The sequence below is a fragment of the Oryctolagus cuniculus genome, chromosome 3, assembly GCF_051225735.1.
Source record: "Oryctolagus cuniculus isolate XC-2025 breed Fujian yellow rabbit chromosome 3, ASM5122573v1, whole genome shotgun sequence".
NCBI lineage: Eukaryota > Metazoa > Chordata > Mammalia > Lagomorpha > Leporidae > Oryctolagus > Oryctolagus cuniculus.
In genome coordinates this window covers 72,986,917-73,013,182 of record NC_142869.1, presented here as the reverse complement: position 1 = coordinate 73,013,182, position 26,266 = coordinate 72,986,917, and the positions used below count along the sequence as shown (strand labels likewise).

General features: G+C 45.2%; 1 protein-coding gene across 3 annotated transcripts in view; it reads right to left on the bottom strand.

Moving 5' to 3' along the window:
• The window catches only part of STK39 (serine/threonine kinase 39), a 333,872-nt gene that overhangs the window by 170,977 nt on the left and 136,629 nt on the right, over nucleotides 1-26,266 (bottom strand). For all 3 annotated transcript variants that reach the window (XM_089328246.1, XM_051848536.3, XM_051848534.3), the window contains exons 9-10: nucleotides 19,178-19,226; nucleotides 19,010-19,075 (exon numbers count right to left, since the gene is read on the bottom strand). In XM_089328246.1, the coding sequence (XP_089184372.1) occupies nucleotides 19,010-19,075; nucleotides 19,178-19,226 (115 nt within the window). The remainder of the gene's footprint in view (nucleotides 1-19,009; nucleotides 19,076-19,177; nucleotides 19,227-26,266) is intronic.

Below are 26,266 nucleotides of genomic sequence, written 5' to 3'. Positions count from 1 at the left end.
CTCCACTGCTGTCTGCAGCTAAGAGACTTCAGCCACACAGGGACACAAGTGGCACCTTTCAAGTCTCGGGCTTACTGGCATCCATTGGGATTCTCAAGTTCAACTTTTGTCAAATTGAAAATAAATAAGGAGAACAGGAGTGTGTGGCCCAAACAACAGGCTAGACAGTGCTCTCTTCCCACATGGCAGCAGAGCTGTGGGATTTACAGCCGGGCACTCCCACATGTGTAGCACGGGACCACATCAGCCTCACCTGATTCCTGATTCCTGACTCGGGCCTGGTTCTTACAAAATGCAGACATAAATACTAGCATTTCTAGGTAAACTTCAATACCTCAAAGTCCTTCAGGAAACTAGAGACTGATTACGTTGGCAAACGAACAAGAACAGTTTTCTCTGAAGAACAAGGCTGTAGCTGCTGGGGTCCTGTGCTCTACAGGGACAGGAAGCAACCTTAAGCATTAATTTCCTTAAGAAAATAAGGCCGGCGCCGTGGCTCAATAGGCTAATCCTCCACCTTGCGGCGCCGGCACACCGGGTTCTAGTCCCGGTTGGGGCGCCGGATTCTGTCCCGGTTGCCCCTCTTCCAGGCCAGCTCTCTGCTATGGCCAGGGAGTGCAGTGGAGGATGGCCCAGGTGCTTGGGCCCTGCACCCCATGGGAGACCAGGAAAAGCACCTGGCTCCTGGCTCCTGCCAGGATCAGCGCGGTGCGCCGGCTGCAGCGGCGGCCATTGGAGGGTGAACCAGCGGCAAAGGAAGACCTTTCTCTCTCTCTGTCTCTCTCTCTCACTGTCCACTCTGCCTGTCAAAAAAAAAAAAAAAAAAAAAAAAAAAAAAAGAAAAGAAAATAAAAGGTGATCCTCACATGACATTTAAATACTTTCAATGCTCCCTTGTATAAGAAACTGTGCCTTCCTTACAAAATGCTCCCGAACACACAATCGAGTGGAAGGCAAAGAAAATAGGAAAAAAGTGCTGACAGAGTCCCAGTCATGACCCAGACTCTGCATAAACATTTGACATAAATCATCACATGCTAGCTTCACCAAAACCTGGGGAGGGTGGGAGAATGGAGAAAAAGAGGCTCAGGGAAGCGGGGTGACCGGTCCAAGGGCTGAAGCCATCCAAGGGCCAGTGAAGATGTAATCTCAAGCTAACAATTTTTTTTTCCTTTTTTTTTTAAATTTACTTTTTTTCCTATTGCCAGAAACTGCACATATGAATGGGGTGCAGGGTGGCTTCAATACATGTATAAGATCTGTCCTGAATGATCACGGTAATCCACATTTCTCCCTCTTGGACTGCAGCCTTGGAGTGCCTCTCTTCGGTTTGCTCAGAAAATAGAGAACAGGTTATTGTGAACTGCAGTCATCCCACGATGCTGTGCAACTCAAGGAAATTATTCCTAAAGTTAGAATATTTTCAAACATCTTAGGCAATGATTTGGAAAAGCAAACAAACAAAAAAAGAGTGGCAAATAGAGTTTCCAGTTATAAAAGTTATAAATGGTTGAGATCAGATGGAATTTCAACCAGGACACTGGTATACAAAACAAGCAAACCACAGGGAGAAAGCTCAGCACTGAAACTGTGCACTGTTATCCTCGACTGGCGATGCTGGTCATGACCAGCACCTGTTAGAACACAATGGCTTCCACGCGCACTTCCATAAAAAGCACTCTGAGACCGTGAGCCAGTGGCTGATGGTAATGGCTTGATCACTGCTTTCAGGCTGGCAGCTGCTTTATCATTTGTTTGTTCTGGACAGAAGAGGTTACAACGACAGAGTAATGGGCAAAAACACCTCGTAATACTGAACAGTGGGCCAGCCTCCACACTGAAAACGATTCTGTCTCTGAGAACAGGCTGCCCTGCCGAACAAAAGGCTCCCCGTGCTGTTCACGATCAATGTGCTCTCCTAACACTTCCAGTGGCCCTAGGAGTCCAGGACCCCAAGACAGAAGCTACCAAATGGGCTCGGTATCAGCTTTTAGGACTGCATACATTCTAAACTCTCTTAAAGTTACTAAATGTGTCAATGTTCGAAAATTGTCAGAAGACCTGAAATTCTTCCAATAAAACAGCTAACTGTATATCTAGAAAAGAAAACATAAGATGAAAGTACATGGGTGACATTTCAATACTAAAAACAAGTAACAGGAAATACCATGTGACAGGCACTGGTTGCTAAGTACATGTATTTGCACAGCTGTGAGGGTCTGTGTGTGTAATATGAAGGTACTCCAGAAACTTCACAGATTGGGGAAAGTGTTTAGCTTCACAGTTAAAATGTTGGGTGGGATGCCTGCATCAGAGTGCTTGGGTTTGAGTCTCAACTCTGCTCCAATTCCAGCTTCCTGATTATGTGCATCCAGGGATGCAGCAGGTAAGTAGTAGGGTCTCTGCCACCTGCCTGGAAAACCTGTATGAAGTTTTCAGCTCTCAGCCTTCATCTGGCTCAGCCCTGGCCATTGGAGGCATTTGGTGAGCAAACCAGAAATGAGAGCTCTTTCTTCCCCGCCCATATATACATATATATAAATGTTTTTAAAAGGTTCATGGGAAAAAATTGATTGAAAGATAAGTTTAGAGACCAGAACTGTGGGACAGCAGTTTAAGCTACTGCTTGAAATGCCAGCATCCCATATCAGAGTGCTAGTTCAAGTCTCAGCTGCTCTACTTTTGATATAGCTTCCTGTTGATGACAAGGTAAGGCAGCAGATGACCCAAGTGCTTGGGTCCCTGCTACCTATCTGGGAGACCAGGATGGCATTCATTGCTCCTGACCCTGGTCTGGCCCAGCCCTGGTTGTTGTGGGTATTTGAGGAGTGAACCAGCAGCTGCAAGATACCTTTCTCTTTCTCCCTCTCTTTCTCTTCTCTCCCTCTCTCTCTCTCTATATATATATATATATATATACACTATATATATATGCTATATATATATATACTATATATATATATATATCCCTTTTTTTGTTACTTTGTAAGATTTTTTTTTTTGAAAGGTAGAGTAACAGAGAGGGAGAGGCAGACTCAAAGAGAGAAAGAGAAAGAGAGAGATCTATCATCTACTGGTTCCTTCCCCAAATGGCTGCAACTACCAGGGCTGAACCAGCCCAAAGCAGGAACCAGGAGCTTCTTCTGGAACTCCCGCATGGGTTTAGGGGCCCAAGCACTTGAGTCATCTCCACTACTTTCCCAGGTGCATTAGCAGGGAGCTGGATTGGAAGTGGAGCGGACGGGTTTCAAACTGGCACCCATATGGAATTCTGGCACTGCAGGTGCTGGCTTTATCCGATACACCACAGTGCCAGCCCTGTAATTCTGCCTATCCAATAAATAAGTAAAATTTTTTTTAAATATAAGTTTATTTTGGTACAAAAAATGTAAAATCATAGGTTTTTTTCATAATATATATTTTCTTTTTTCTTTTTGAAGTATCCTTTATATATTAGTCTCCATATGAGATAACTGAAACTTATTGAATTTTTAGATATAATGCCTTCCATTTTAAATATTTGTAATTATTTAAATGTCAGTAACTATAAGCTACATATATACTCTTTCCTTGAAAAAAATTTATTTATTTATTTGAAAGGCAGAGTTACAGAGAAGCAGAGGCAGAGAGACAGAGAGGCCTTTCATCCATTGGTTTGCTTCCCAAATAGCCACAAGAGCTAGAGCTGTGCCTATCCAAAGCCAGGAACCAGGAGCTTCAACCAGGTCTCCCACATGGGTACAGGGGTCCAAGAACTGGAGCCATCCTCCACTGCTTTCCCAGGCCATAGCAGAGAGCTAGATTGGAACTAGAGCAGCCAGGACTTGAACCAGCACCCGTATGGGATGCCAGCACTGCAAGTGGCAGCTTTACCCACCACACTACAGTGCCAGCTGCTACAAAAATACTCTTAGAACATGCAATTCCATACCTGGGAATACACCCTAACAAAATAGGTAAGATTGCACAATAATGCATATATAATACTGTCTATCCCAGTGTGACTAACAATAAACGTAGTGGAAACAATCTAAATGCCCACCAAGAAAGAACAGACTCTTATTAACTATAGTCATTCTTGAAGTGGAATATTCTGCAGGCATTAAAACTGAGTAAGCAAACCAATGATTGCTGACACAGAAAGAGGCCCCTGCATATCATGTAACAGTACAGACAGATAACGGAGCAATAAAGACAGCATGGAGGCAGGCAGTTAGCCTGCTTGAACCAGCACTAGTGATGGAGGTGCGGGTTACAGTGTCCACATCCCACATCAGAGTGCCTGCGTTCAGTGTCCAACTCTGGCTCCTGACTGCACTTTCCTGCTAACGCAGCCCCTGAGAGGCAGCAGTAATGGCTCAGGTTGTTGGATTCTGACACTCACATGGGAGACCTGGGTTCCTGGCTTCCAGCTCCCAGCTTCACCTTACTGCTCTGGAGCATTTGGGGATGAACCAGCAGACGTGATTTCTTGTTCTCTCTTCCTTTCTGTCTCTCTCCCCCCCTAACCTCTCTGCATCTGAGACAGACATAAATGCAGCCTGATTCCAATTTTGCTTTCTGGAGAAAGGAGGCCTTGAGCTGCAGTCAGGGTCTGCTGAGGCTGGAGGTGCTGACATTCACAAGGAGGAGGAAGAGCAGCCAGCATCAGGACTGTGGGCAGACCCGAGGCCAGCCGGGGTGGGGCGAGGAGAGCAAGGGAAGGCTAGGGAAGGAAGAGACCAGACGACGCCCTGTACTACAAGCTCACTGTAGGCTTCTGGTTTTCAGCCCAGAAATCACTGGGAAGCCAGCACACTGTCTGCAGGTCACAGATCACCAGGGGACTCAGAGGCCACTCAGGGTGACCCTCGGATAGAGCTGGAGTCTGACCAGAGCTGGCCTCCACAGCCAGAGCCTGCCCCTAGCCCTCAAGCACAGACCTCTGTGGTCGCAGCTGTCGGTCCAAGAGCCAGTCCTGGACCCTGCTCTCTGCTCCTCCTCTACCTCCTAACAGCTTTCCACAAGGACTCAGGCAAAGTCCACTCCCCAACACTTTCCTCCAAACCCGTAAGGGGTCCCTCTGGTCTCGACAGTGGGGTCTTCCCAATCCCTCCTCACTTTATTTGTATCTGCTACCCAACTATTTACGTAACAGCCAACACAATCTCAACTGGCCTTTTAAGTCTGAGTTAAATTAAAGTCTGGTGTTTGTCTTTCATGGCTCTACTGCTGCTCTGTAAGTTGTATAAGGGCTCTTTTACTTTGTGCCAGCTTATATGCAAGGGGGAAAAATTGTCATAAGACACTTTTTAAAATGAGTATTTTGAAGTAATTCAATTGAGAGCTTAGAAATCCTATATCGAAGAGTAAACTTGGTCCCTTGAATTTAATTTATCTTAAAACTAACTGAATTTCCAAAGAGAAAGAAATATTTCTGGCCTTTACAAAAAAAAAAAAAAAAAAAACCAAAACCACAGTCCTGGGGCATGCATTCCAGATTGGAATTCCTGAATTCAAGTCCTGGCTCCACTCTGATTCCAGCTTCCTGTGGATGCGAGCCCTGGGAGGCAGCAATGATGGCTCAAGGAGCTGGGTCTCTGCCACTTGTGTGCGAGTCCTAGAAAGAGTTCCAGGCCCCGGCCTTCAGCCAGGCACAGCCCCGGCTCTTGTGGGAATTTGGGGAGGCAGGTGTGGAATCAGTGAATGGATGATCTGTCTCTGTCTCTCCCTCTCTTTCAAACAAATAAAAGTTAATAAATATTTTTTTAAATAGAGTCCTAAATCTCTACCAAATCAATTATGTTTGGTTAACTTAAAACCAGTGGCTCTTCCACCATAACCCTTTTCTGCATGTGTGCCTTGCACCATGCCTTGGCTGGTCTCACTGCATTCCTTGTGAAGAAACAAATACAGCATGACAGCGGAGGGGGAAAGGAAAGGAGGAGGGGTAGGTATTGGGGTGGGGGGACAAGAGCCTGGCTTCCTTCTGCTGATAAGGGCGTCACTATTTCCCCATGATGCACAGGAAAGCTCCATTACATTAGACCCTCCCCTCCCCAAAGTGTCATACTCGTTTTTAAAGATTTGCAGGGTCTGGGGCCGGTGCCGTGGCTCACTTGGTTAATCCTCCGCCTGCGGCGCCAGCATCCCATATGGGCACCAGGTTCTAGTCCCAGTTGCTCCTCTTCCAGTCCAGCTCTCTGCTGTGGCCTGGGAGTGCAGTGGAGGATGGCCCAAGTGGGTGGGCCCTGCACCCGCATGAGAGACCAGGAGGAAGCATGTGACTCCTGGCTTCGGATCGGCGTAGCTCCAGCCGTAGCGGCCATTTGGGGGGGGGGGGTGAACCAACGGAAGGAAGACCTTTGTCTCTGTCTCTCACTGTCTAACTCTATCTGTCACACACACACACACACACACACACACAAAGATTTACAGGGTCTGACATTCAAAGTGTACATTATTTCCCCTAAACAAGAGGATAAGTCACATAACCTAAAATTAGAGAGTACTAAAACTTAAGCTGAATCTAGTTTTGGAATCCCCTCCTAATTAAATGTGGCTTCAGGTAACAGAAAAACACACGTGCGCCCTGGCTGAGAGAACACGATAGGTGGCAGAGACAAATTCTTCACTGTCGGATGACCCAAAAGTGCACAATTCTCAATTCCTAGATAATAAAATCTCCCCACTTTAGGATCGGGTGGCAAAGGTGATTCAAGCAGTCTTACCCACATCTCTCGCAAGGCAGTAATAACAGGATCGCAAGCCCAAGACTGGCTAAACTCTGGGTCCTAGATTTGCAACACAAGAACACAGGTGCAGCACCAGCTGAGAACATCCTAACTGCTCTCTGCTGAGCCTGCAAGTAGATCTGCTCTGCCTCCCCCAGGCTCTCGCATCGCCCCCACCTCTGCATCCTGACCTCTGCATCTTGCTTGTTCAATGTCAATGTGAAAGACAGTTGTTATTAACTAGCCAAACACTGTGCTAGAATACTGGTTCCACCAGGAATAAGAAGACAGCATTCTTGCCCCACCAAGAGTTGGCACCTGGTAGAGAGCAAAAGTTCTGGAAAATAAACTAAGTGACAGCAAGAGCAACTACAGACTTACACCCACGGTACAGAAACAAAAACGATGAAAGGCAGAGGAATCCTCCAGGGTGCAGGGCCCAGGTGCTAGAAAGATTCAAGTTCAGGGAGAGGCCTTCTAACCCACGTGAGGACTTCAGGAATGTACTGGCTGGTGGAAGAATGTAATCAGCCATTCTATAATGTGCAAGGGTGAGGTGGCAAATGACCTAAGGGAGGCTGAGACAAGAGATCAGGGAAGGCATGCCAGCAGCCCCTACCTCCCAGTGACATAAGCCTCAGCCTACAGGCGGCAGGAGTCTGTCTTTCCTGTAACAGACGACAAGGAGCCACTGAAGAATTCTGAAAGACAGAAACAGGACTAGCACAACGGAGTTTGATAGGATCAAAAAGGCCACTCATAGCATTCCATAGTCATTTCAATGCAACTCCGGTCAAACAGCTTTCCGGTCTTTGTGGTTGGTCCACTTATAGAGGAAACGGTGAGCTAGCATCACAGGGGGCAGGGAGGCTGGATGAAGACCAACCTCGACAGCAGCCAGGCCCAGACAGGTTAGCAGGGACATTCAAGGAACACCGGCGGGATGGGGGAGAGGGAAGCAGGCAGCTGGGGGCCTCTCTCAGCATATGCACGCTAAGTTTCAGGAAAGCTAGCTCATGTACATAAGCTATTGGGAAAATGCGGAAAATTCCCCAAATGAAGCATATCATACATTTGACTATGCAGACTTCAAAAATCTAACTGGATGTGAAATAAGATTAGTGACTCACCTATTCATTTCTGATCACAGAAAATCCATTCTCTACAAACTCACGTTGTAAAAATAGTCCCTCTTAGAATACTTTTTGAATACATGTCGTTATTTCTCAGTCTGCAAAAGTGGGTCTCAAGGATCTATATAAGTTCACAAGTCTCTTTTAAGAAATTGGCACCTTTAAAAGAGATTTTACCCTAAAAATATATACATTATCCCCTAAATATGAATCAACCAGTCACAATTTCCACAGGAAACTCTTTCAACTCCCAAATGCCACCAGCAAAGCACCACATTCCCAGAATATATGCTTTAAAAAAAGAAAAAACTCAATTTGTCAATTGCATTGAAAATAATTCTCAAAGCAGCTTTCTCTTGCTCTTTCCTCTACTCTCACCTCTGCCTAAACATCCGCCAACACAAACATCTGTCGAGATCCATACAGCAGGCCGTGCAAAAGCAAGAAACCTACAGCTGCAGATCCTTACAGACTAGCAAGCAACTGTTGTCCAGATTCTTACAGCAAATGAACTATTCTGATAGCACCCCCTAGTGACCAAAAGCACTTTTCTGATCAAATGAACTCTAAATCCTAAACTTACTGAAGAGCAATGGCTTTAACATTAAAAAAATAATAACAATGCAAACATCAGTAGGCTTACATTCTGTGACAACCTGTCCCCGCTACGGCTTCAGTTAAACAATAACTTTAACCTCTGTGGTCTACCGTTCTGTCTTCCACATAATGCGGAAAACAGCATCCTGACCACCTCCGTCTCCTTCTTTTAAGCATGCGAGTTCCCCAACAAGCTAGATCACTGGGGCAGGCATGGCCATTTGGCGTAGCGGTTCAGATGCTGCTTGGGATGCCCACATTCCACATCACAGTGCCTGGGTTCTCGGTACCAGCTCTGCTTCCTATCCAATTTCTGCCAATGTGCACCCTTGGCAGGTAGCAGGGGATGACCCGAGTAGTCAGGTCTCTCCCATCCATGTGGGAAGTTTGGATTGAGTTCTTAGACCCTAGCTTTGGCCTGATCCAGCCTGGCTGTGGCAGGCATTTGGGGAGTACATCAGTACATGGGAGATTCTCTCTTTCTCTGTGTGTGTGTGTGTGTGTGTGTGTGTGTGTGTCTGTTTCTAGTCTTTCGAATAAGTAAAACATAGGGTTTTTAAAACAGATATATGACCAATATATTTGGTTGTTTTTAGACAAGAGGATGGGAAAAGAAACCTGCAGCAGCAGGAGTGCTGCACCCTGGGGCCTCCCTGCACCCTCGGGCCTCCACCACGGGCACTTTATTTTTTTATTTTGAGTCCAACGTCAATGTGTATGATGGCTGTTGCAGAGGCCACTCGCCTCTCTGTCAGTCATCGCACACTTTGACACCCTCCTACCCCCATTTACCTGGCTCTGATGAGATCCACAGAAACCAGACATCTTTCTGGAAACTATCACCATTCAGAGTCGGATTAATCTGACCACATGAACTATAAGTTCATAAGGCTCTTTTAAGAAATTGGCACCTTTAAAAGAGATTTTACTCTAAAAATATATACATTATCCCCTAAATATGAATCAACCAGTCACAATTTCCACAGAAAGTTCTTTCAACTCCCAAATGCCACCAGAAAAGCACCACATTCCCAGAATATATGCTTTAAAAAAAGAAAAAAACTCAATTTGTCAATTGCATTGAAAATAATTCTCAAAGCAGCTTTCTCCTGCTCTTTCCTCTACTCTCACCTCTGCCTAAACATCCACCTACAGGGAAGTCCTCCAATCCCATCTTCTAAATTGAGATTTTTGTTTTTGACATGAACTATGCAAGAACAGGTACTGGGTTACTCTGATTTGTTAATAAGAAAACATAACTTAAAAACAGCAGTAGTAGTAACAGAACGTATTTAAAACACCACCCTTCAGTACTGAGTAGGGATGGGACACACAGCAGTGATTCCTCTGCAACTTCGCCGTTTGCTTTGCTGAGACTACAACCCACTGCTGCCCTCTACTGGGAAAACCTGGAACAAAACTAAGAGCCATCCAGCAAGCACGTAAAATCACTATTTCTTCTCTGATTTCTTGATAGTGTATCACCCTCAAGATCTTTTAAATTAACTGCAAAATCCTACGACGGGGGACAAAGCAATCCTATAGAAACTGAGGATTACTTTCTCTCTTTATCAACTAGATGACGAGACTAAATAAATGGTACTGGGGAGTTGCCTTCAGCCTCTGCCACTGTGTGACATAGCCTTGGTCAAGGACCAGACTCCTTAGGTTTCCATTCTCAAGGTCTGCAAACTGAAGGATCATGAACCAGGGGATATTTATGGTGGTTCTCAATTGTAAAACCCTGTAATCCTTTGAGGATGATTTAAACTGCTTTAAATACAAGATACCTCATCCTCTTAATTCTCTAACATACACTTGAGACGTCACTAAGACTGCAGTAACTGAAATACAAGGAAACCAAGCATCTAGCACTGGTGCATGAACACACACAATAAACATCATCTTTTCTTCTCTTCCCTCTGCCCTCCCTCCCCACCAGTTCCGTGACCTTTCCCTCATCTGTGGCACATACATCTCATTCATGTCCCACGGGACTTATTCTCCATTACTCTGAGTTTTGCACGTCCTGTGACACTTGTCCCACTGAAAAGTGAGGTTGACCACCCAGACTGTGTCCTTGTATCTATCACAATTTACAGATGCACATGTGGGAAATGAAAGGACCTGTCTAGAGTCACATGGCCGAAAAGGGAAACGAGAGAGCCCCAGTTCTAATCTCTGGTTCTGTGCTCTTTGTACTACACCACACCTCAGAAGGAAGAAGAGAAGATGGCAGCAGACAGGAAAGATACGGATGGAGGGGGCAGGCAGACTTAAATGCCATGGAAAAGAAAAGGGAAGTACAAGACCACTGTTGGTGGTGCTGGTTGTGATGGCTATAGCTGTTAAAGCAGCAGAGGTGAGAATAGCAAGGAGGGCAGTAGCCCTAAGGGTTAAGACATTGACTGGGACACCTGCATCCCATATCAGAGTACCTGGGTTCAAATCCTGGATCTGCTCCTGACCCCAGCTTCCTGCTGATGCAAACCCCAGGAGACAGCAGGTGATGGCTCAAGTAGTTGGGTATGGCCAACCATGTGGGAGACCTGGGTTGATCTCCTGGCTCTTGATTTCTGTCTGGCCCATCCCTAGCCATGTTGGGCATTTGGGGGAATGAAACAGTAGCTCTCTCCTTTTCTCTTATTTAAATAAAGAAATATTTTTAAAAATATTAGTAGTAAAATCAATGTTTAGAGGCCAGTGCTGTGGTGTAGCGGGTAAAGCCACCGTCCACAGTGCCTGCATCCCATATGGGTGCTGGTTTCAGTCCCTGCTGCTCCACTTGCGACCCAGCTCTCTGCTATAGCCTGGGAAAGCAGTAAAAAATGGCCCAAGTCCTTAGACCTCTGCACCCACATGGTAGACCCGGAAGAAACTCTTGGCTCCTGGCTCCTGGCTTCAGATCTGCACAGCTCCAGCCATTGCAGCCTTCTGAGGAGTGAAACAGCAGATGGAAGACCTCTTTCTCTGCTTCTGCAGCTCTGTAACTTTGCCTTTCAAATAAATAAATAAATCTTTTTAAAAAATCAATGTATAAAATTTACTATGATGATATGATAACCTGTACCACTGATTCCTGTGACCCAACCACCAGGTCGTCTAACTTGGTCTTCCCAAATATAGGGGAGTATTCTTACTTCGACCATTTTATAAATGAGAAGCTGAGCTTCTAACCAGCAAAGCATTTAACAACTGTTGGTGCTACAAACACCCACTGCCATCTCTCTCCCCTTCAGAATCTATCAGCTCATTCCCTTCACACCTGTGAAGACCCTGGCAAATTTCTCAGATTCCCATGGTGCCATGGATAGCAGCTCCCAGTGCCCATAAATGGCATGGGACAGCCTGTTGAGATCCATCAAATGGTGAACGACAATTGCACTTCCCTTTTCCCACTTAGGGCATTATTAACTCTGCCTGCCCCCTCCATCTGTATTTCTTTCCTGTCTGCTCCCATCTTCTCTCCTTCTGAGATATGATTTAGTGCAAAGAACACGTGCCAAGAATTAAGAACCAGGGCTCCAGGTGGGTCCCTCCACTCCCTGCGCTTGCATCTGTAAAGTATGATAATGACACCTGCCCTACCTGCCTTCAGGAACAATTGCTCGCTTGGGACCAAGAAGGATGTATGCACACAAGCGCTCTGAAAACGATTCAAGGACGTGAGCTGTGTGAGTGCTCCGTTCTTAGCTCTTCGCAAACGGTGCTATTCCTGGCAGAGAGGCGTGGCTGCAGCATGAAAGCCACGATTCCTGTGCATGGCCTTCACAGGCCAGGAAAGAAAATGTGAAGATGGGGAAACAGGCACCAACAAGGAATAACTACAGCAATTCTTTACATTCTCCATGTGGGCTTCCCATGGCTTAGTCTCCGTCCCACCCAAAGCAACAGCAATGGAGCCCCGTGTCAGGATCCCTTCCTCCCTACGTCACCGCCTGCTTCTAGGACGCAGTCCTCTGGAGCCCCACTAACTTGAACGGATGACAAGGAAGCTGGCAGGGACTCACCTTGAGCACAGGATGGAAGCTAACATCATCACTGAAGGGAAAAATCAGCATCTGGTGTCTTACTGTGATGGACACACTGAGAAGTACAGGGCGGCGCTTCGGAGGTGCCCTTGTGGAAAAGGTATGACCGTCATGACGAAGAAACACCAGAGCCACTTAGGCTGGTGGAGGGCATTCTACAAAGCAGCTGGCCCAAACTCCTCGAAACTCCACAGAGGCAGGGAAAAAAGATGCTCTAGACTACGGGGTGCCAAAGACCTAAGAGCTGCAATTCTGGATTGCATCCTGGAGCAGACAAGTGGCTTTAATGGAAAAAATGGTGAAATTAACAAAATTAAAAATCCAAGAATAGTATGGTATCAGTGTGACTTTCCTGATGGCGATGATCCTACTGCTGTTTTATAGAACAGTGACCTTGTTTTCAGGAAACACACAGAGAGGTATATTTAAGGGAAAAGGGTATCCCAGTTACAACTTACTCCCAACTGTTCCCAAAGGAGGCTTGATACAGAAAATACACACAGACATTCTTTGTACTATTTTTCTAACTTTTGGGGAATTCTGAAATTATTTCAAAATAAAAAGCAAAGCCAGAGTGGAAAATTACCAACATACAGCAAGTATTAAATGTGAATTGTGGGGTCAGCACTGTGGCACATAAGGGTAATCCTCCGCCTGTGGCACCGGCATCCCATGTGGATGCTGGTTCGAGTCCCAGCTGCTCCTCTTCTGATCTAGCTCTCTGCTATAGCCTGGGAAGGCAGTAGGAGATGGTCCAGGCACTTGGGCCCTACACCTGCGTGGCAAACCTGGAAGAAGCTCTGGCTCTTGGCTTTGGATCCATCTGGGGGGTGAACCAGAAGATGGAAGACCTCTCTCTGTCTCGACCTCTCACTGTCTGTAACTCTACCTCTCAAATAGATAAAAAAAAATCTTTTTAAAAAAATTGTGCATTCACATGTCTTCAGGGCCCATTTAAAAAAAATGTGGATTGTAATCCTACTTTTGATTCATAAACACACTGGAGAATCTAATGGGGCCAACAGCCTTGGGTCTTTAACATGAAACCACTGTTAGCACCTGACATAAGAAATGTGGGGACTCCTTCTTTCTAACCAAAATGGTAGCAGTGGCAGGACACCCTCTTCCTCCTTCTGATAATGAATCACTGTTCCTAACATCCTGATTTCCTGGTTAAGAACAGTCAGGCCAATTTACTTTACCCAAGAACACAGGCAGCACAGTGAGAACACAACCTGTGCACTACGGCTCCTCACTGCATTGCTTCTCTGGCCAATGAATGAGCCTTTGGGCTAAGCAGTTGGCATCTGGAAACTTGTGCAGCTAGGAACCCCTGCCGTCTCTCCTGCCATGTGTGGGCTGTTGGGAGCCACAGAATTCATGTGGGTATGAACGTGAACGCGATGACTCAAGCTTCACGCCATTATCACAAAGCTTAGACATCAGCCAACTCTGAGGATTCGATGTTCCTACAAAAGATCATAGCACACTAGGTGTCTGCATTTAATTTTAACAGAGCAAGTGATGCCTGCCCTGCCTACTGAAACCAGTGGGGTCAACGACAGAACACCACATGGTGAAGCTGTCAGTCCTCCAAAGCTGCCTGGCCACAGGCGCCAGAGAGTTGATGTGAGAGGCAGTGACGACTAGGCCTTTGCTTCTCATGCACACGTATAAGGGAAGAGCAAGAGAAAGTTACATACGTGTACTTAGCTCTGTTTCCATGGGTCATTATTAGCATGTTCTCAGTAGACGACACAGAACAGGGCAGGCAGAGGGCATGGTGGTTAAGACACCACCAGTAAGGCCCACCTCCAACATCAGAATGTCTGGGTTTGAGTTCTGGCTCTGCTTCCGACACCAGCTTCCTGCTAATGTGCACCCTGGGAGGCAGCAGGTGGTCGTTCAAGTAGTTGGTCCCTGCCACCCACATAGGAGATCTGGAATGTGTTTTTCTCTCTCTCTCTCTTTTTCCCTCTCTTTCCCCCCTCTTTCTTTCCTCCCACCTTTCTTCCCTCTGCGTCACTCTCTGCCTTCCACAGAAATTTTAATAAAGAATATGGATATTTTCTTGGGGTCTTGGAATCAACTTTCTCATTGCTCTTCATAACATGCCTGAGATCCAGCAGAATTTCCGCTGCAAAGACAGAAGAATTAAGGCCAGAGAAAATCAAGATGATCCCCAAAACACACTGTAAGTGAAAGAATGTAGAAGGGACTAAATGCTCTGCCTACAGGGGAAAACAAATATCCCTAATTTCTACAACACACACGCACAGAAGTCACTTTGTATCACTAAATCACCACAGAAGCCACCCCGGTTTATTTTCATTTTACCAGTTTTCCCTGATTTCGAGGAGGCAATCTGGAAAAGATGAGCTACCCAGGAGGAATCACGCGGCTCCTACCCCATGGATCCCACTCTGGCCAGACATGAGTGTGGCAGTCTTCTAGATCCCCTTTGCAAAGAGCACTGGGGGCCCACTGGGGCGTTCTACAATACCAGGCCCTGTCTATTTTACACGGGAAAATGATTCATGTTATGGAAAAAAAAATCTTATTTTGGTTGCCATAAAGAAGGAAAAAAAGAGAATGTTGCTTAAGACAACAATTTTCACATCAACAAGGTTGCCTAAATGTCAAACAGCTTTGCCAACAGGCCTGGATGTCATTCAAACATGCTGGTATATATTGTCTATTTGAACAACAGCAAACAGAGGGACAAACATCCAAGTGCCAACATGGACAAGTAGACTCTGTGGAACAAATAAATCTACACCCCACAGCAACCAGAGTGGGATCAATCAGAAGGCACCAGGGAAAATGCAGACAGGAACCTGAGCAGCTGGGGACAACTCATAAAGAGACGTCCAAGGGCAAATTACACAAAGAACCTTGTCCCGGCAGTTAAATAAAAGTCACGTAAACACTGTGAGAACCAAGGAAAAATAAGGACATCCTACAATAAAGGTTTGCACTGCATATGGTGATTAAAACAGTGGTCCCTTCGTGGTGGCCAAGTCTGCATGAGAAGTTTCCAACAAGGAACAGCATGGCTGCTCACCAACATCCCTAGATGGAGGGAAGGAGGCTGCCCGCTGTTAACGGATTCCTAGAGACAAGTGTGCGCTGAGCATTTTTAAAGGGAGGTCAAGTCAGTGGAAAACAAACATCCCGAGTGGCCTTTCTGGTACACTCAAGCACGTGGGATCACTCGGTTGGTAAACACTTGTGAGCACTTCCTATGAACAAGAAATGCACTATGAAAACGTGCAGACAGCGCACTTGCTCCTGAAGAAGCTATAGGTAAGTGTGGTGGCACTGGGAACCAAAGTGCACTCTGAAATGAGAATCATGACAGGAGAACAGCCAATGTTATGAAGCGAGAGAGCCAGGTGAACGTTACATGGGCCAAGATGCTTCAAGAACTAATTCATACTCTCCTTGGACTCCTCCCTGAGACCCTGAGTTAAATGGTCCACTCTCATTTGAAGGGGCAGATGATGAAACAAGATGTGAGGTTCCAGTCTAAAACCAAGGAGCCAGTTAATGGCAGCAGACATCGTTTCAAAATCCTCTCTCTCAAAATTCCAAGGTTTAAGGTACACGTAAAATGAGGTTAGGAATGCACAACACACAAAAACGTAATAAATAACATCAGTGTAAGAAAAAGGAAAAAAGTCATAGCCTAAACAAATTCTTCACCTTCTCAAACCACTGGGAGGCCCAAGGGAGGTTATGGGTATGGACTGGGAACTATGGATGTTTCCAGTTGGCTGGAGGCTAGAATGTAAGGCTAGAAGTTAGAAAAATCACCATGAATTCAAGGCTAAGGAGCTTGGGGTTTTTATTACACAGAAATCATTCTTGTATTCCTATTTTCTCCTGTATTTTCTGTTGTAGTTGTTTTGTCTAATTCTGAAAACTACTTTTGAGCAAAAGTGACACTATCCTAAAGTCGATTTTGTAGTAGTATCTGAAGAAAGAACAGAAAATGAGGACAGTTAGAAATTCACTCCAACTGTCCAGTTTGCAATGAAAGAGAAGCTGCAGAACAAAATGTGGGGAGACCTAGCAAGGGACTGGATGGGGGAGAGAGGTCAAGGCATGGGGGGTGGGGGCAGTTACTCCTAAACCCAGCCGCCAGGGGAGGTTTGGGGTTGAGAGGCTGGCAGACCACGTGACAAGGAGCTGGGGGCAGGAGGCTAAGCTCTGGAGAAAATGCAGGCCTGGAAGCCCCCAGTAGCAGCTAACTGGATGAGATCAGCCAAATCTCCCTGCAAAAAAACACGCAAAGAAGCTGAAGAGCCTGTGTTCAACTCAGGATGACATTCTCAGTATCTGATCAAAAGATCCAGTGCTGGAGGCCAGCACCCCAAGAATTCTTCCCAGCGTCCTTCAGTCTTCTCTTAGGAGTCTGGAAACTGGTCACTGCACTTGCCTCAAACCTCTCTGTGCCACTCCAGGGGACGCCTCAAAGGTGTCCAGTGGACAAGACCAACCTTGGCTCTCTCCTCACACTCAACACAACAAGCCTCCCCTCCACCCCCAGCCAGTGCAGAAATCAACCAGAAACCAACAATCCTCTCCCCAACCCCTGGCCAGTGCAGAAATCAACCAGAAACCAGTCCAGCCGGGAACTCTGGTGTCCAGCAGAGGAGCTCGGAGAGGCATCACTTCTTGGAGTCTGCTCTAAAGTTTGCATAAAAGGATTCTGCTCTTCACCAAGGGGCTACTATGAGCCTCCGGGAGGGATTCCACACCCAGAAAGCCCCCCACCCTACAGTTTTCCAGAAAGGGTGTTGGTGGGAAGGGAGGAAGAGGGCCCATACCCGGCATCCATAAAAACTCCAGCCTGGATGCAGCCAGGGCTCCCAGTTCCTTCCTTGAGGTCCCCGCCTGGTCTGCCAGGTGTACTCTCTTCATTACTTGTCTTCATTAAACTTTGCTAGCATGCATACACGAAAAAACTATTCTAAAGCATCAGCTACATGCATTTTCTACAGGCAATCTTAGAGAAGCAATGTCTGGATGAAACCACTCTGGTATTTATACCTAGGCGCAATGAGAAATGACGTTCAAAACATGTTTCTTTGCCAATTTTCTTACAGCACAGGAAAGTTAGATTCCTGTAAGCTCCCTCTATAACTGTAAAAGGGAGCAGGGGAATGTCCCTTTCTAAGTCTCTGACCATAGGAATATTTTAAAATATAAATATGGGACCAGTGCTGTGGTGTAACGGGTAAAGCCACTGCCTGTGGTGCCGGCATCAAATATGGGTGCTGGTTTGAGTCCCAGCTGCTCCATTTCCTATCCAGCGCTCTGCTATGGCCTGGGAAAGCAGAAGAAGATGGCCCAAGTGCTTGGGCCCCTGCACCCACGTGGGAGACCCAGAAGAAGCTCCTGGCCCCCAGCTTCACATCAGCCTAGCTCTAGCCATTGCAGCCATTTGGGGAGTGAACCAGTGAAAGGAAGTCCTCTCTCTCTCTCTCTGCCTCTGCCTCTGCCTCTCTGTAACTGCCTTTCAAATAAATAAATAAATCATTCAAAAAAATAAAAAATATAAAACGTAAATATATAACCTAATTTTAAAATCAAACCAGAAATTAAATTATCTTAGGTCTCATGACAGAATGAAATCTGAATAAATAAACTTGTATAAATGCACACATAAATAAATACACTCACACATACAAACCATCTCAAAAATCTAAAACCCACAGTGGTTGGCATTGTACTGTAGCAGGTAAACCTGCTGCCTGCAGCATATGGGCAATGGTTTGTATTCTGGTTGGTCCACTTCTGATCTATCTCCCTGCTAAATGCCTGGGAGAAGCAGAGGAGGATGGCCCAAGTAATTGGGCCTCTGCTGCCGATGTGGGAGACCCAGATAAAGCTCCTTGCTGCGGCTTCTGCCTGGCCTGGCCATGGCTGATGCAACCAACTGGAGAATAAAGCAGTGGATGCAAGATCTCTCTCATACTCTTTCCAACTCTGACTTTCAAATAAATAAATCTTTTAAAAAAGAAAAAAAGTCTGAAAACCTAGAATGGAAGATTTTTCAGGTAACCATTAACATGATGTAGTTAACACAAGGTAGACTTCAAAAGGGACTGTAGGTCTTTCCTGACAAGGGGATTACTTCCCCTGGATATTCCAGGAACCATTAAAAACAAGTTTTGTTTTTCATTTTCCATCACTTCAAATGGACTACTACATCTCAAATCAACTACTTCTCTTCCACGGAACCCAAAGGAAAGATATCTGAGGATGTGTTCTCACTCCCGTACTTAAACCTCAAACCAATCCTTTCTGCTAAATGGAGAAATGGAATCATTTGAGTTTCTCACTGTTTCCACACCCAAACTCATGGCAATAAGCAAAAGGCAGAGGTGGTAATCTGAGTAGTGGCTAATCAGAAACCTTCTAAATAACACGTTGGGCACATGCAGAACTCTTTTTCCTATTTTGCTATGGGTTTTGTCTCGGGGTAGCTGTCAGCCCGCACAGGGTGGTGAGGGCTCGTGGTGCTTACCTTTTTGGCTCTTTGGGCTATGTCTGGTGTTCTTGTGAGCAGCTTCTCAATCAGGTACTCTCTGTTCTGCAAAACAAATATTCCCCACCGTTTAACATCAAATATGACATAGATAAATTCGTAGTGATTTCAAAATAGCAGATTTACTTGGTTTTTTAAACATGTTACCTTGGCTTTCTGGAAGAATTTGCATTTTAAAAGTTCTGCTGCTGTGGGCCTGAAAAGATCAATAATAAATTAGAGTTGAAACAATGACCACTTAATAAATATACTGCCTTGATGAAAACAACTTAACCTTAGAGTATTTCTGGAAGACCAGTTTTAGGAATTGCAAAACCAGAAACTAAATTAATCATAAGCTGGCAACCCAGTGAAGTGGTGCCAATTCTCCAGTTCTTTCTGAACACTTCAACTACAAAATACGTGGACGCCTGTGAGTTCAGTGCCTGAAGTGTGAACACTTTTCCATCGAGGTGAGTTCGGTGTTTCTACAAGGTGGCAGACAGACATGTCTGTGAGCTAAATGCCTGCGTTTATTAAGAAACCATATGAACTTCTATCTGCTCTTGTCAAAGAAAACAGAATCTACTGTGCTCCATGATTCCCCAAAAGCAGCAGTTACTGCTAGGGGTGCACAGATCTCGTGTGTCTCTGCTCACTCGGTAAACCTGACACACATGAACACACATGGACTGCTGTTCTTCAGGTGACAGTAAACATGACCGAGATTAATAAAAGGCAAACTTAAGGGCATTACAGGATTGGTGTGACTGCTTTCTCAGAGTGTCATATAATTTGTGTCTCTACTTACTTATTTCCTGTAAATGGAAGGTGCGGTTAAGGATAAAACAAGCATTTTGATGTTCAAATTTTCAGATTTTGGAGCATTCAGGATTTCAGATTTCTAGATTGTGGATGTTCAACTCCAGTCTACACACACATTCCAAAATTGAAAACTCTCACGGTCCCAGGCATTTCAGATACGGGACCCTCAGACTGCACTTCCCAGACAACATCACACGCTTCTTAACCACAGCACCTCAGAGGCATCCACTCTCAGGCACTCCACTGTTTCTCGGAGATGCTAAGTTGCACTACTTTCCCTACAATCCAAAAATCTCCACTCCGAATGAGGGCTTTACCCACTGCAATTGGCAAGCATGATTTTGGGTAGTGTCTTGGCTGTGTATGAATATCCTGTTCCTGAAAACTCTCCCCAAAGATGTTAACTGGTTTCGGCATTTTTGCCCTACGTTATTTCAAAGGAGTCAGCAAAATAGTGGTTTGTGACCCCCATCATTCCTTCTATGTTTACTGAATGACACCCTTCTACACAGAATAGCTTCCAACATAAACAGTTCCTTCTCAACTTGGAAAAAACCAACGAGATAAATCTAGAGTACAGAACAGTTAGCAAGCCAAACGGCCTGACGGCTTCAGAAAGTCCGTATCACAGAGGAGAATGGGAGCTGTGGGGAAATGTTCTAGAAGAAAACAGAGCTAATGAAACACAACAGCAGATGCTACACCTGGCCTCTGACCGAATGGCCCTGATAGAAACTGCAAAAGGCATTTGGAAATTATTAGAGATGTGGGAATACGCTAGATGTTTGATAATCTGGGAAAGCACTGTTCACTCTCAGGCATGGAAAAGCTTCGTGCTTACGTAGGAACAGGCCCTATTCGCAGGGAATGTAAGCTCAAGAATTAAAGCCTGCTGCATTCAGGCAGTTCACCCAACAAAATATAGATACGGCACACAAGAAACATGTGAACAACTGTTAAATCTGGTAATGGTATGGAAATAAACACTGTACTACTCTTTTTATCTTTTTTTGCACGCTTTGAGTTTTTCATAATAAAAAATTAGAAAGGGAGAAAGAAGTATTACTGTCACTAGGTATTCTCTCAGACAATGAAGATCCAAGATTTAGTAGGATTGGGCTCAGGGGGATGCAGGTTTAAAGGAGTCCTCACACTTGAAATGACTGGAACCCACTGCTCTAAAACCAAGGTAGCTTCACTAAGATACTCCTGGTAACCAAATCCAAGTCTAAGAAAAAACCAGGAAACAACATTAAGTGCTTCAGTGTACAAACTGCACGTCTGCAGGCCCATCAGCTGCATTTCTAGGCACACAAATTTTCTGTTCAAATGGTTACTGCTGGGCCAGCGCTGTGGTGTAGCAGGTAAAGCCACAGCCTGCAGTGCCAGCATCCCATATGGGTGCCGGTTCAAGCTCCCGCTGCTGCTCCACTTCCAATTCAGCTCTCTGCTATGGCCTGGGAAAGCAGTAGAAGATGGACCAAGTCCTTGGGCCCCTGGACCCAAGTGGGAAGACCCGGAGAAAGCTCCTGGCTTTGGATCTGCATAGCTCTGGCTATTGAGGCCAATTGGAAGCAAACCAGTGGATGGAAGACTTCCCTCTGTCTCTCTCTCTGCCTCTCCTTCTCTCTCTGTGTAACACTGACTTTCAAATAAATAAACAAATCTTAAAAAAAATGGTTACTGCTTTTTCCCTTGGATTTCAAATGAACACTGGCTATAGGCACCTGACAAAGAGTCTCCAAATCCACTACAATAAACAGCTGCTAATTGCTAAGTGCTTTGAGTAAACAAAAGTCTAAATAACAGCTGGCCCACATCCCTGGGTAAGCTCATTAAATTCATGAATCTGCATCTTGTTGAACAGGAATGGAACAGCAAAAGAAAAAGAAAGATAAAACTAGTACAGAGGACTGCCATGGGTTGGTATTTTAATGTAGACACTTCCTGCTCATGGGCGATGTTTCTGGCCTCCAGGTCTTAGAAATTCATCCTTTCATTCTCTCGGCAAGTATTTCAAGAGAGCTGTGTGCTAGGTGCGGGGCGTACGAGCATGAACAGGGCAGATGACTAGCACCTGCAACAACTCGTAATCTAGTGGGTACTGTGAAAGTGCAGGCGCCGTAGCAGGACATGCTGGCAGCTCTGAGCTTTTTGAAGGAGAAGGGCCACGGGAGAACTTGACCTAGAACCATAATACAACTGACAGAGGAAGACCTGGTGTTGGGCTTGGTGTTTCACAACGCGAGACAGAATTTCCAAAACCAAGAAGCCAGCCAGCTAACTTAGGTTCCGTTTTTTAAGTGAAAGAACTCTTAAGAAAATCAGGATGAATAAGGCAGCCCAGGCTGCTGTTCTGCTTGAAACTCTCATTGCTGCTGGCTGGCACTCTAGCTCAACCTGCCTGCCAGCCAGATCCTCTGCTGCTTCTCCAGTCCTCCCTCCAACCCTTCATCAGTACTGCTTCCCAGGTTAGCAACTGAGGAAAACACACACAGAAAACTCGAACTTTTTCCATCCTCAGACTTTGCTAATTTTCGAGATTCTGTCTCCTGTCTCTATCCTCACTTCCTTCCCACCTGCATGGACTCTCTCCTTCAACTACAATGATATTCTCACCATCTCTTGCTCTTTCATGACAAAGAATAACCAACCAATGCACTCTAACTCAACAGTCAAGGACCAATTTAGATCGTGAGAGGCCAGAGCCATGCCATGACAGGCTTCTCACAAGACAAAAAAAAAAAAAAAAAAAAAAAAAAAAAAACTGACTAGGCCCAGGATGCGCCTGGTATGAGAAGATAAAACCTAACACTGAGCAGTCCTTGGTCCAGTCCGCAGGACCAGGTGGAGGCAACCAATGAGGTGGGCCGTCCTTGGTCCTGCAGGTCCAGGGGAAGGAAGGAATGCGGACGTAATACTTGTTTGCCTGGGAACTATAAAAACCCCGAAAACAAAGAGAAGGGGGTCTTGGTCTCCCAGCACTGCATTGCATGGGAGGCTGGGGCCCCAGCATGCTGGACCTACAAATAAAGTCCCTTTGTTCTTTGCATTTCGGTGAGTCTCACTGGTTCTTTCTATCTGGGCAATCCGGAACACAACAAGATGTCATCATCTTCAAAGGTAACTCTCCTGACCCCTACAAATCCAATGCATTGTTCCCTCCATGGTGCTCACACGCTGCTCTATCCACACTCCCATTCTTTATCTGTTCCTATGCCTCACTGTCTCCACCACACGGGATTCATTCGTGTATTCTCAACATCTAATACAGAACAGAAAGTTGCCATAGCCCAATCTCAACCTGTCACCCAGTAAGAGATGAAGGTGATGCTTCAAGATATCCAGACAGTCCTCACTTCACTCCTGGGGCAGGGTTTGACAGGCATCTGTTCAATACAATGGGAGCAGGAGGAAGACGCACACTAGCAAGAAAAGGAAAGAGGGAGAGGCAGGTGCTCGAGGTGGGGAACGGAAAGGCTTCCCTCTCCCTGAGCAGGCCTGCTCCTGTCCTCCTTCTGCTCGCTAAGGGTCAAGTGAAGGGCCCCTGTGGAGAGAAGGCTGGCAAATGCCACGCATACCTTGAAATACAAGGCTGGGAAAATTCTTTCTCTTACCCAGCAAGGTCATTTCTATGGCAACCAAAAAAACGTAAAGGAGAAGAAAGCAGGCTACAGGGGAAATCGCCTTTCTCTGAACTCCACTCCACCCTCAGCCTTCATCAGTACAAACAAAATCACGAGAGTGTGAGAAATTAGAAATGATTTTGAGAACCACATTCTTTTTTTGGTACAGGCTTAAACATTGAGTTATATAAAGGGCATTCCAACTGTACACAGACAGGAACTACAGAGCAAGTCACTGCTTCCTTTTTGTGCTCAAATCAACTTGGGGTAAAATCCTACACATGCCCACACTATGTCCATGAGAAGTATGGAAAAAACAAACCACAGGAAATGAGGAAAATGATGATGGCGACAGAGGTTATATGAAACCCTATGGTGCCGAATGCACATCAATTTTTTTTATAGCTTTTGTTTATTTAAGTTTTATGCCGCAGCAACTACCATGGCCTGGCTAAAGAGGAGCTGTCAAGGACAACTACCTCTAAGATGAGTACTACAGGAAAAAAATTCTGCAATGATAGTCCTGTCTTCCATGGCCCCTAGCAATCGCCAAGCCTAACAATGTAACATAAATCTACACACTGTATTTATGAGAGATGCTAAAAATGCTACCAGAACCCAAAATAACAGTCCAGGATCTGGATGACGATTCAATTTGAAATCCTTAAAAACAATGCAGTATTCTGCAAGGACCAACAGTCTGAGGAGAAAACTCCCTTGAAGGATTCAATTCATACATATGGATGAACCAAAGTCCACTGAGACTTAACAGAATTCTCAAAGGATTCAGGACGAATATAATATAGTTGAAGTGGTTCGAACAATTTGCATTAATAAGTTCTAAATGCTTATTGGCCCCAGGCAGAGCTGCTGTTCTCATCCTACCCCTCCTACCAAAGGAAACATTCAAGTCTTACTCATTTCTTCCCCTAGGTTGCTCCAAAAATGCTTGTTCTTTTTATAGCTGCTATCCATATGAAGCATGTGAGCTATAAGATCAAGGCTTGTTCCCCCCGACACACACACAAAATAGCAAGATGCTCTGCTGTGCAAATACAAGCAACACTTATCTATGGCAATGCAGAACACAGACCGGATGAGGCAAAGGACTAACATGCAGCTCTCTTTTAGAAGGGAAGTCCCAGTGAGCACTCAAAGTCGACAAAGAGGATAGCCCTTCTCAGCTAGTTAGAGAGTTCCTACTTAGGAGTGAATCCATCTTGGTTGCTGTTCCCCTGGGATTTTTTTTTTTTTTTTTTTTCATTCACTGCTCAGGAGGCAGGTGTTCTGCCTAGTGGTCCAGATGTCTGCATCCCACATTGGAGTGTCTGGTTTCCATTCTCACCTCCAGCTACCAATTCCAGCTTCCTGCTAGTGCAGAACCTGGGAGGCCACAGCGATGACTAAGGTGATTTGAGTTCTGAACTGCCACCACGTGGGAATCCTGAACTGAGTTCCCAGATAATAGCTGCAACTCGGATCAATCTCTCCCCTTGCAGCATTTAGGCAGGGAACCAAAGGATGGTCTGTCTGTCTGTCTGTCTCCCTCTATCTCTCATATGTACATGAAAGATAAATAAATGTACTCAGCAACTCCAGGCCCTTGATGCTGCTTAACTAGTTTCAGATTACAGGTTAATTATCAACATGCAGGAAACAGAAATAATAAAAATTAGCAAAAGCTTTCCACTAATTCCTTCATTCATTCATCAAACTACCTGAATTTAGTTTTGTTTCTCTTTCCACTGACTCCAAATCACTCCCAAATTGCAAGCTCCCAACCATCACCAGTTATTCAAGCAGCAGTATTGAAGATATAATATGGACCAGATACTGGATGTAAAGGTAACTGTTTCTCCTTCTAAACCACTTAAATAACTCAAGAAATTTGTGTGTGTAGGTCAACAAGTTTATATGATAAATGTAGAAGTGACATAGAAGATCGATCTTCAATGCACTACTGCTGTTGCATTACAGTTGCAACAACTCTACTTATCAGAAGAAAACAACAAATAATGAATGGCAACCTCAATTTCTTAAGCAACACCCCAAATAATGCTATGTGTGCATGAAATCATCACATCCTTAGAGCAATCCTTAAAAGTAGGTAATGTTGGGGCAACAGTACAGCCAAGAAAACTAAGTCATATAGATGAGGATGAAGAGCCAGGAATCCTGTCCAGATAATACCTACCTAAGAAGACGTGGTCTTGGAACCAAGTATAGAGAGAAGGGAGAAGGTGCACAGAAGCCCAGCATAAGCACTGGCAGACAGGGCTGGAAATATTTGTGGTTTCTTTCAGGATTGAACAGCAATTCAATGTTCACTGACCAATTTAGTAATGAACACGTATTCTGAAATTTTATCCTGGGCCACGCTGTGGCACAGCAGGTAAAGCCACCACCTGCAGTTTCAGCATCCCATATGGGTGCTGGTTCGGGTCCCGGCTGCTCCACTTCTAATCCAGCTCTCTGCTATGACCTGGGAAAGCAGTGGAGGATGGCCCAAGTGTTTGTGCTCCTGTACCCACGTGGGAGACTGGAAAGAAGCTCCTGGCTCCTGGCTTCAGATCGGCGTAGCTCCAGCCATTGTGGCCAATTGGGGAGTGAACCAGCGGGTGGAAGATCTCGATCTCGATCTCGATCTCAATCTCTCTCTCTGGCTTTGAATTTCAAATGAATAAATAAATCTTTAAAAATAAAGAAGAAATGTATCCTGTACAAAAAATAACTCAACAACATTGCTTTTTTTTCCCTCAGTCTTCCATTCCATGAATGGTTTTCCCCCTAAACTCCTCACTTAAGA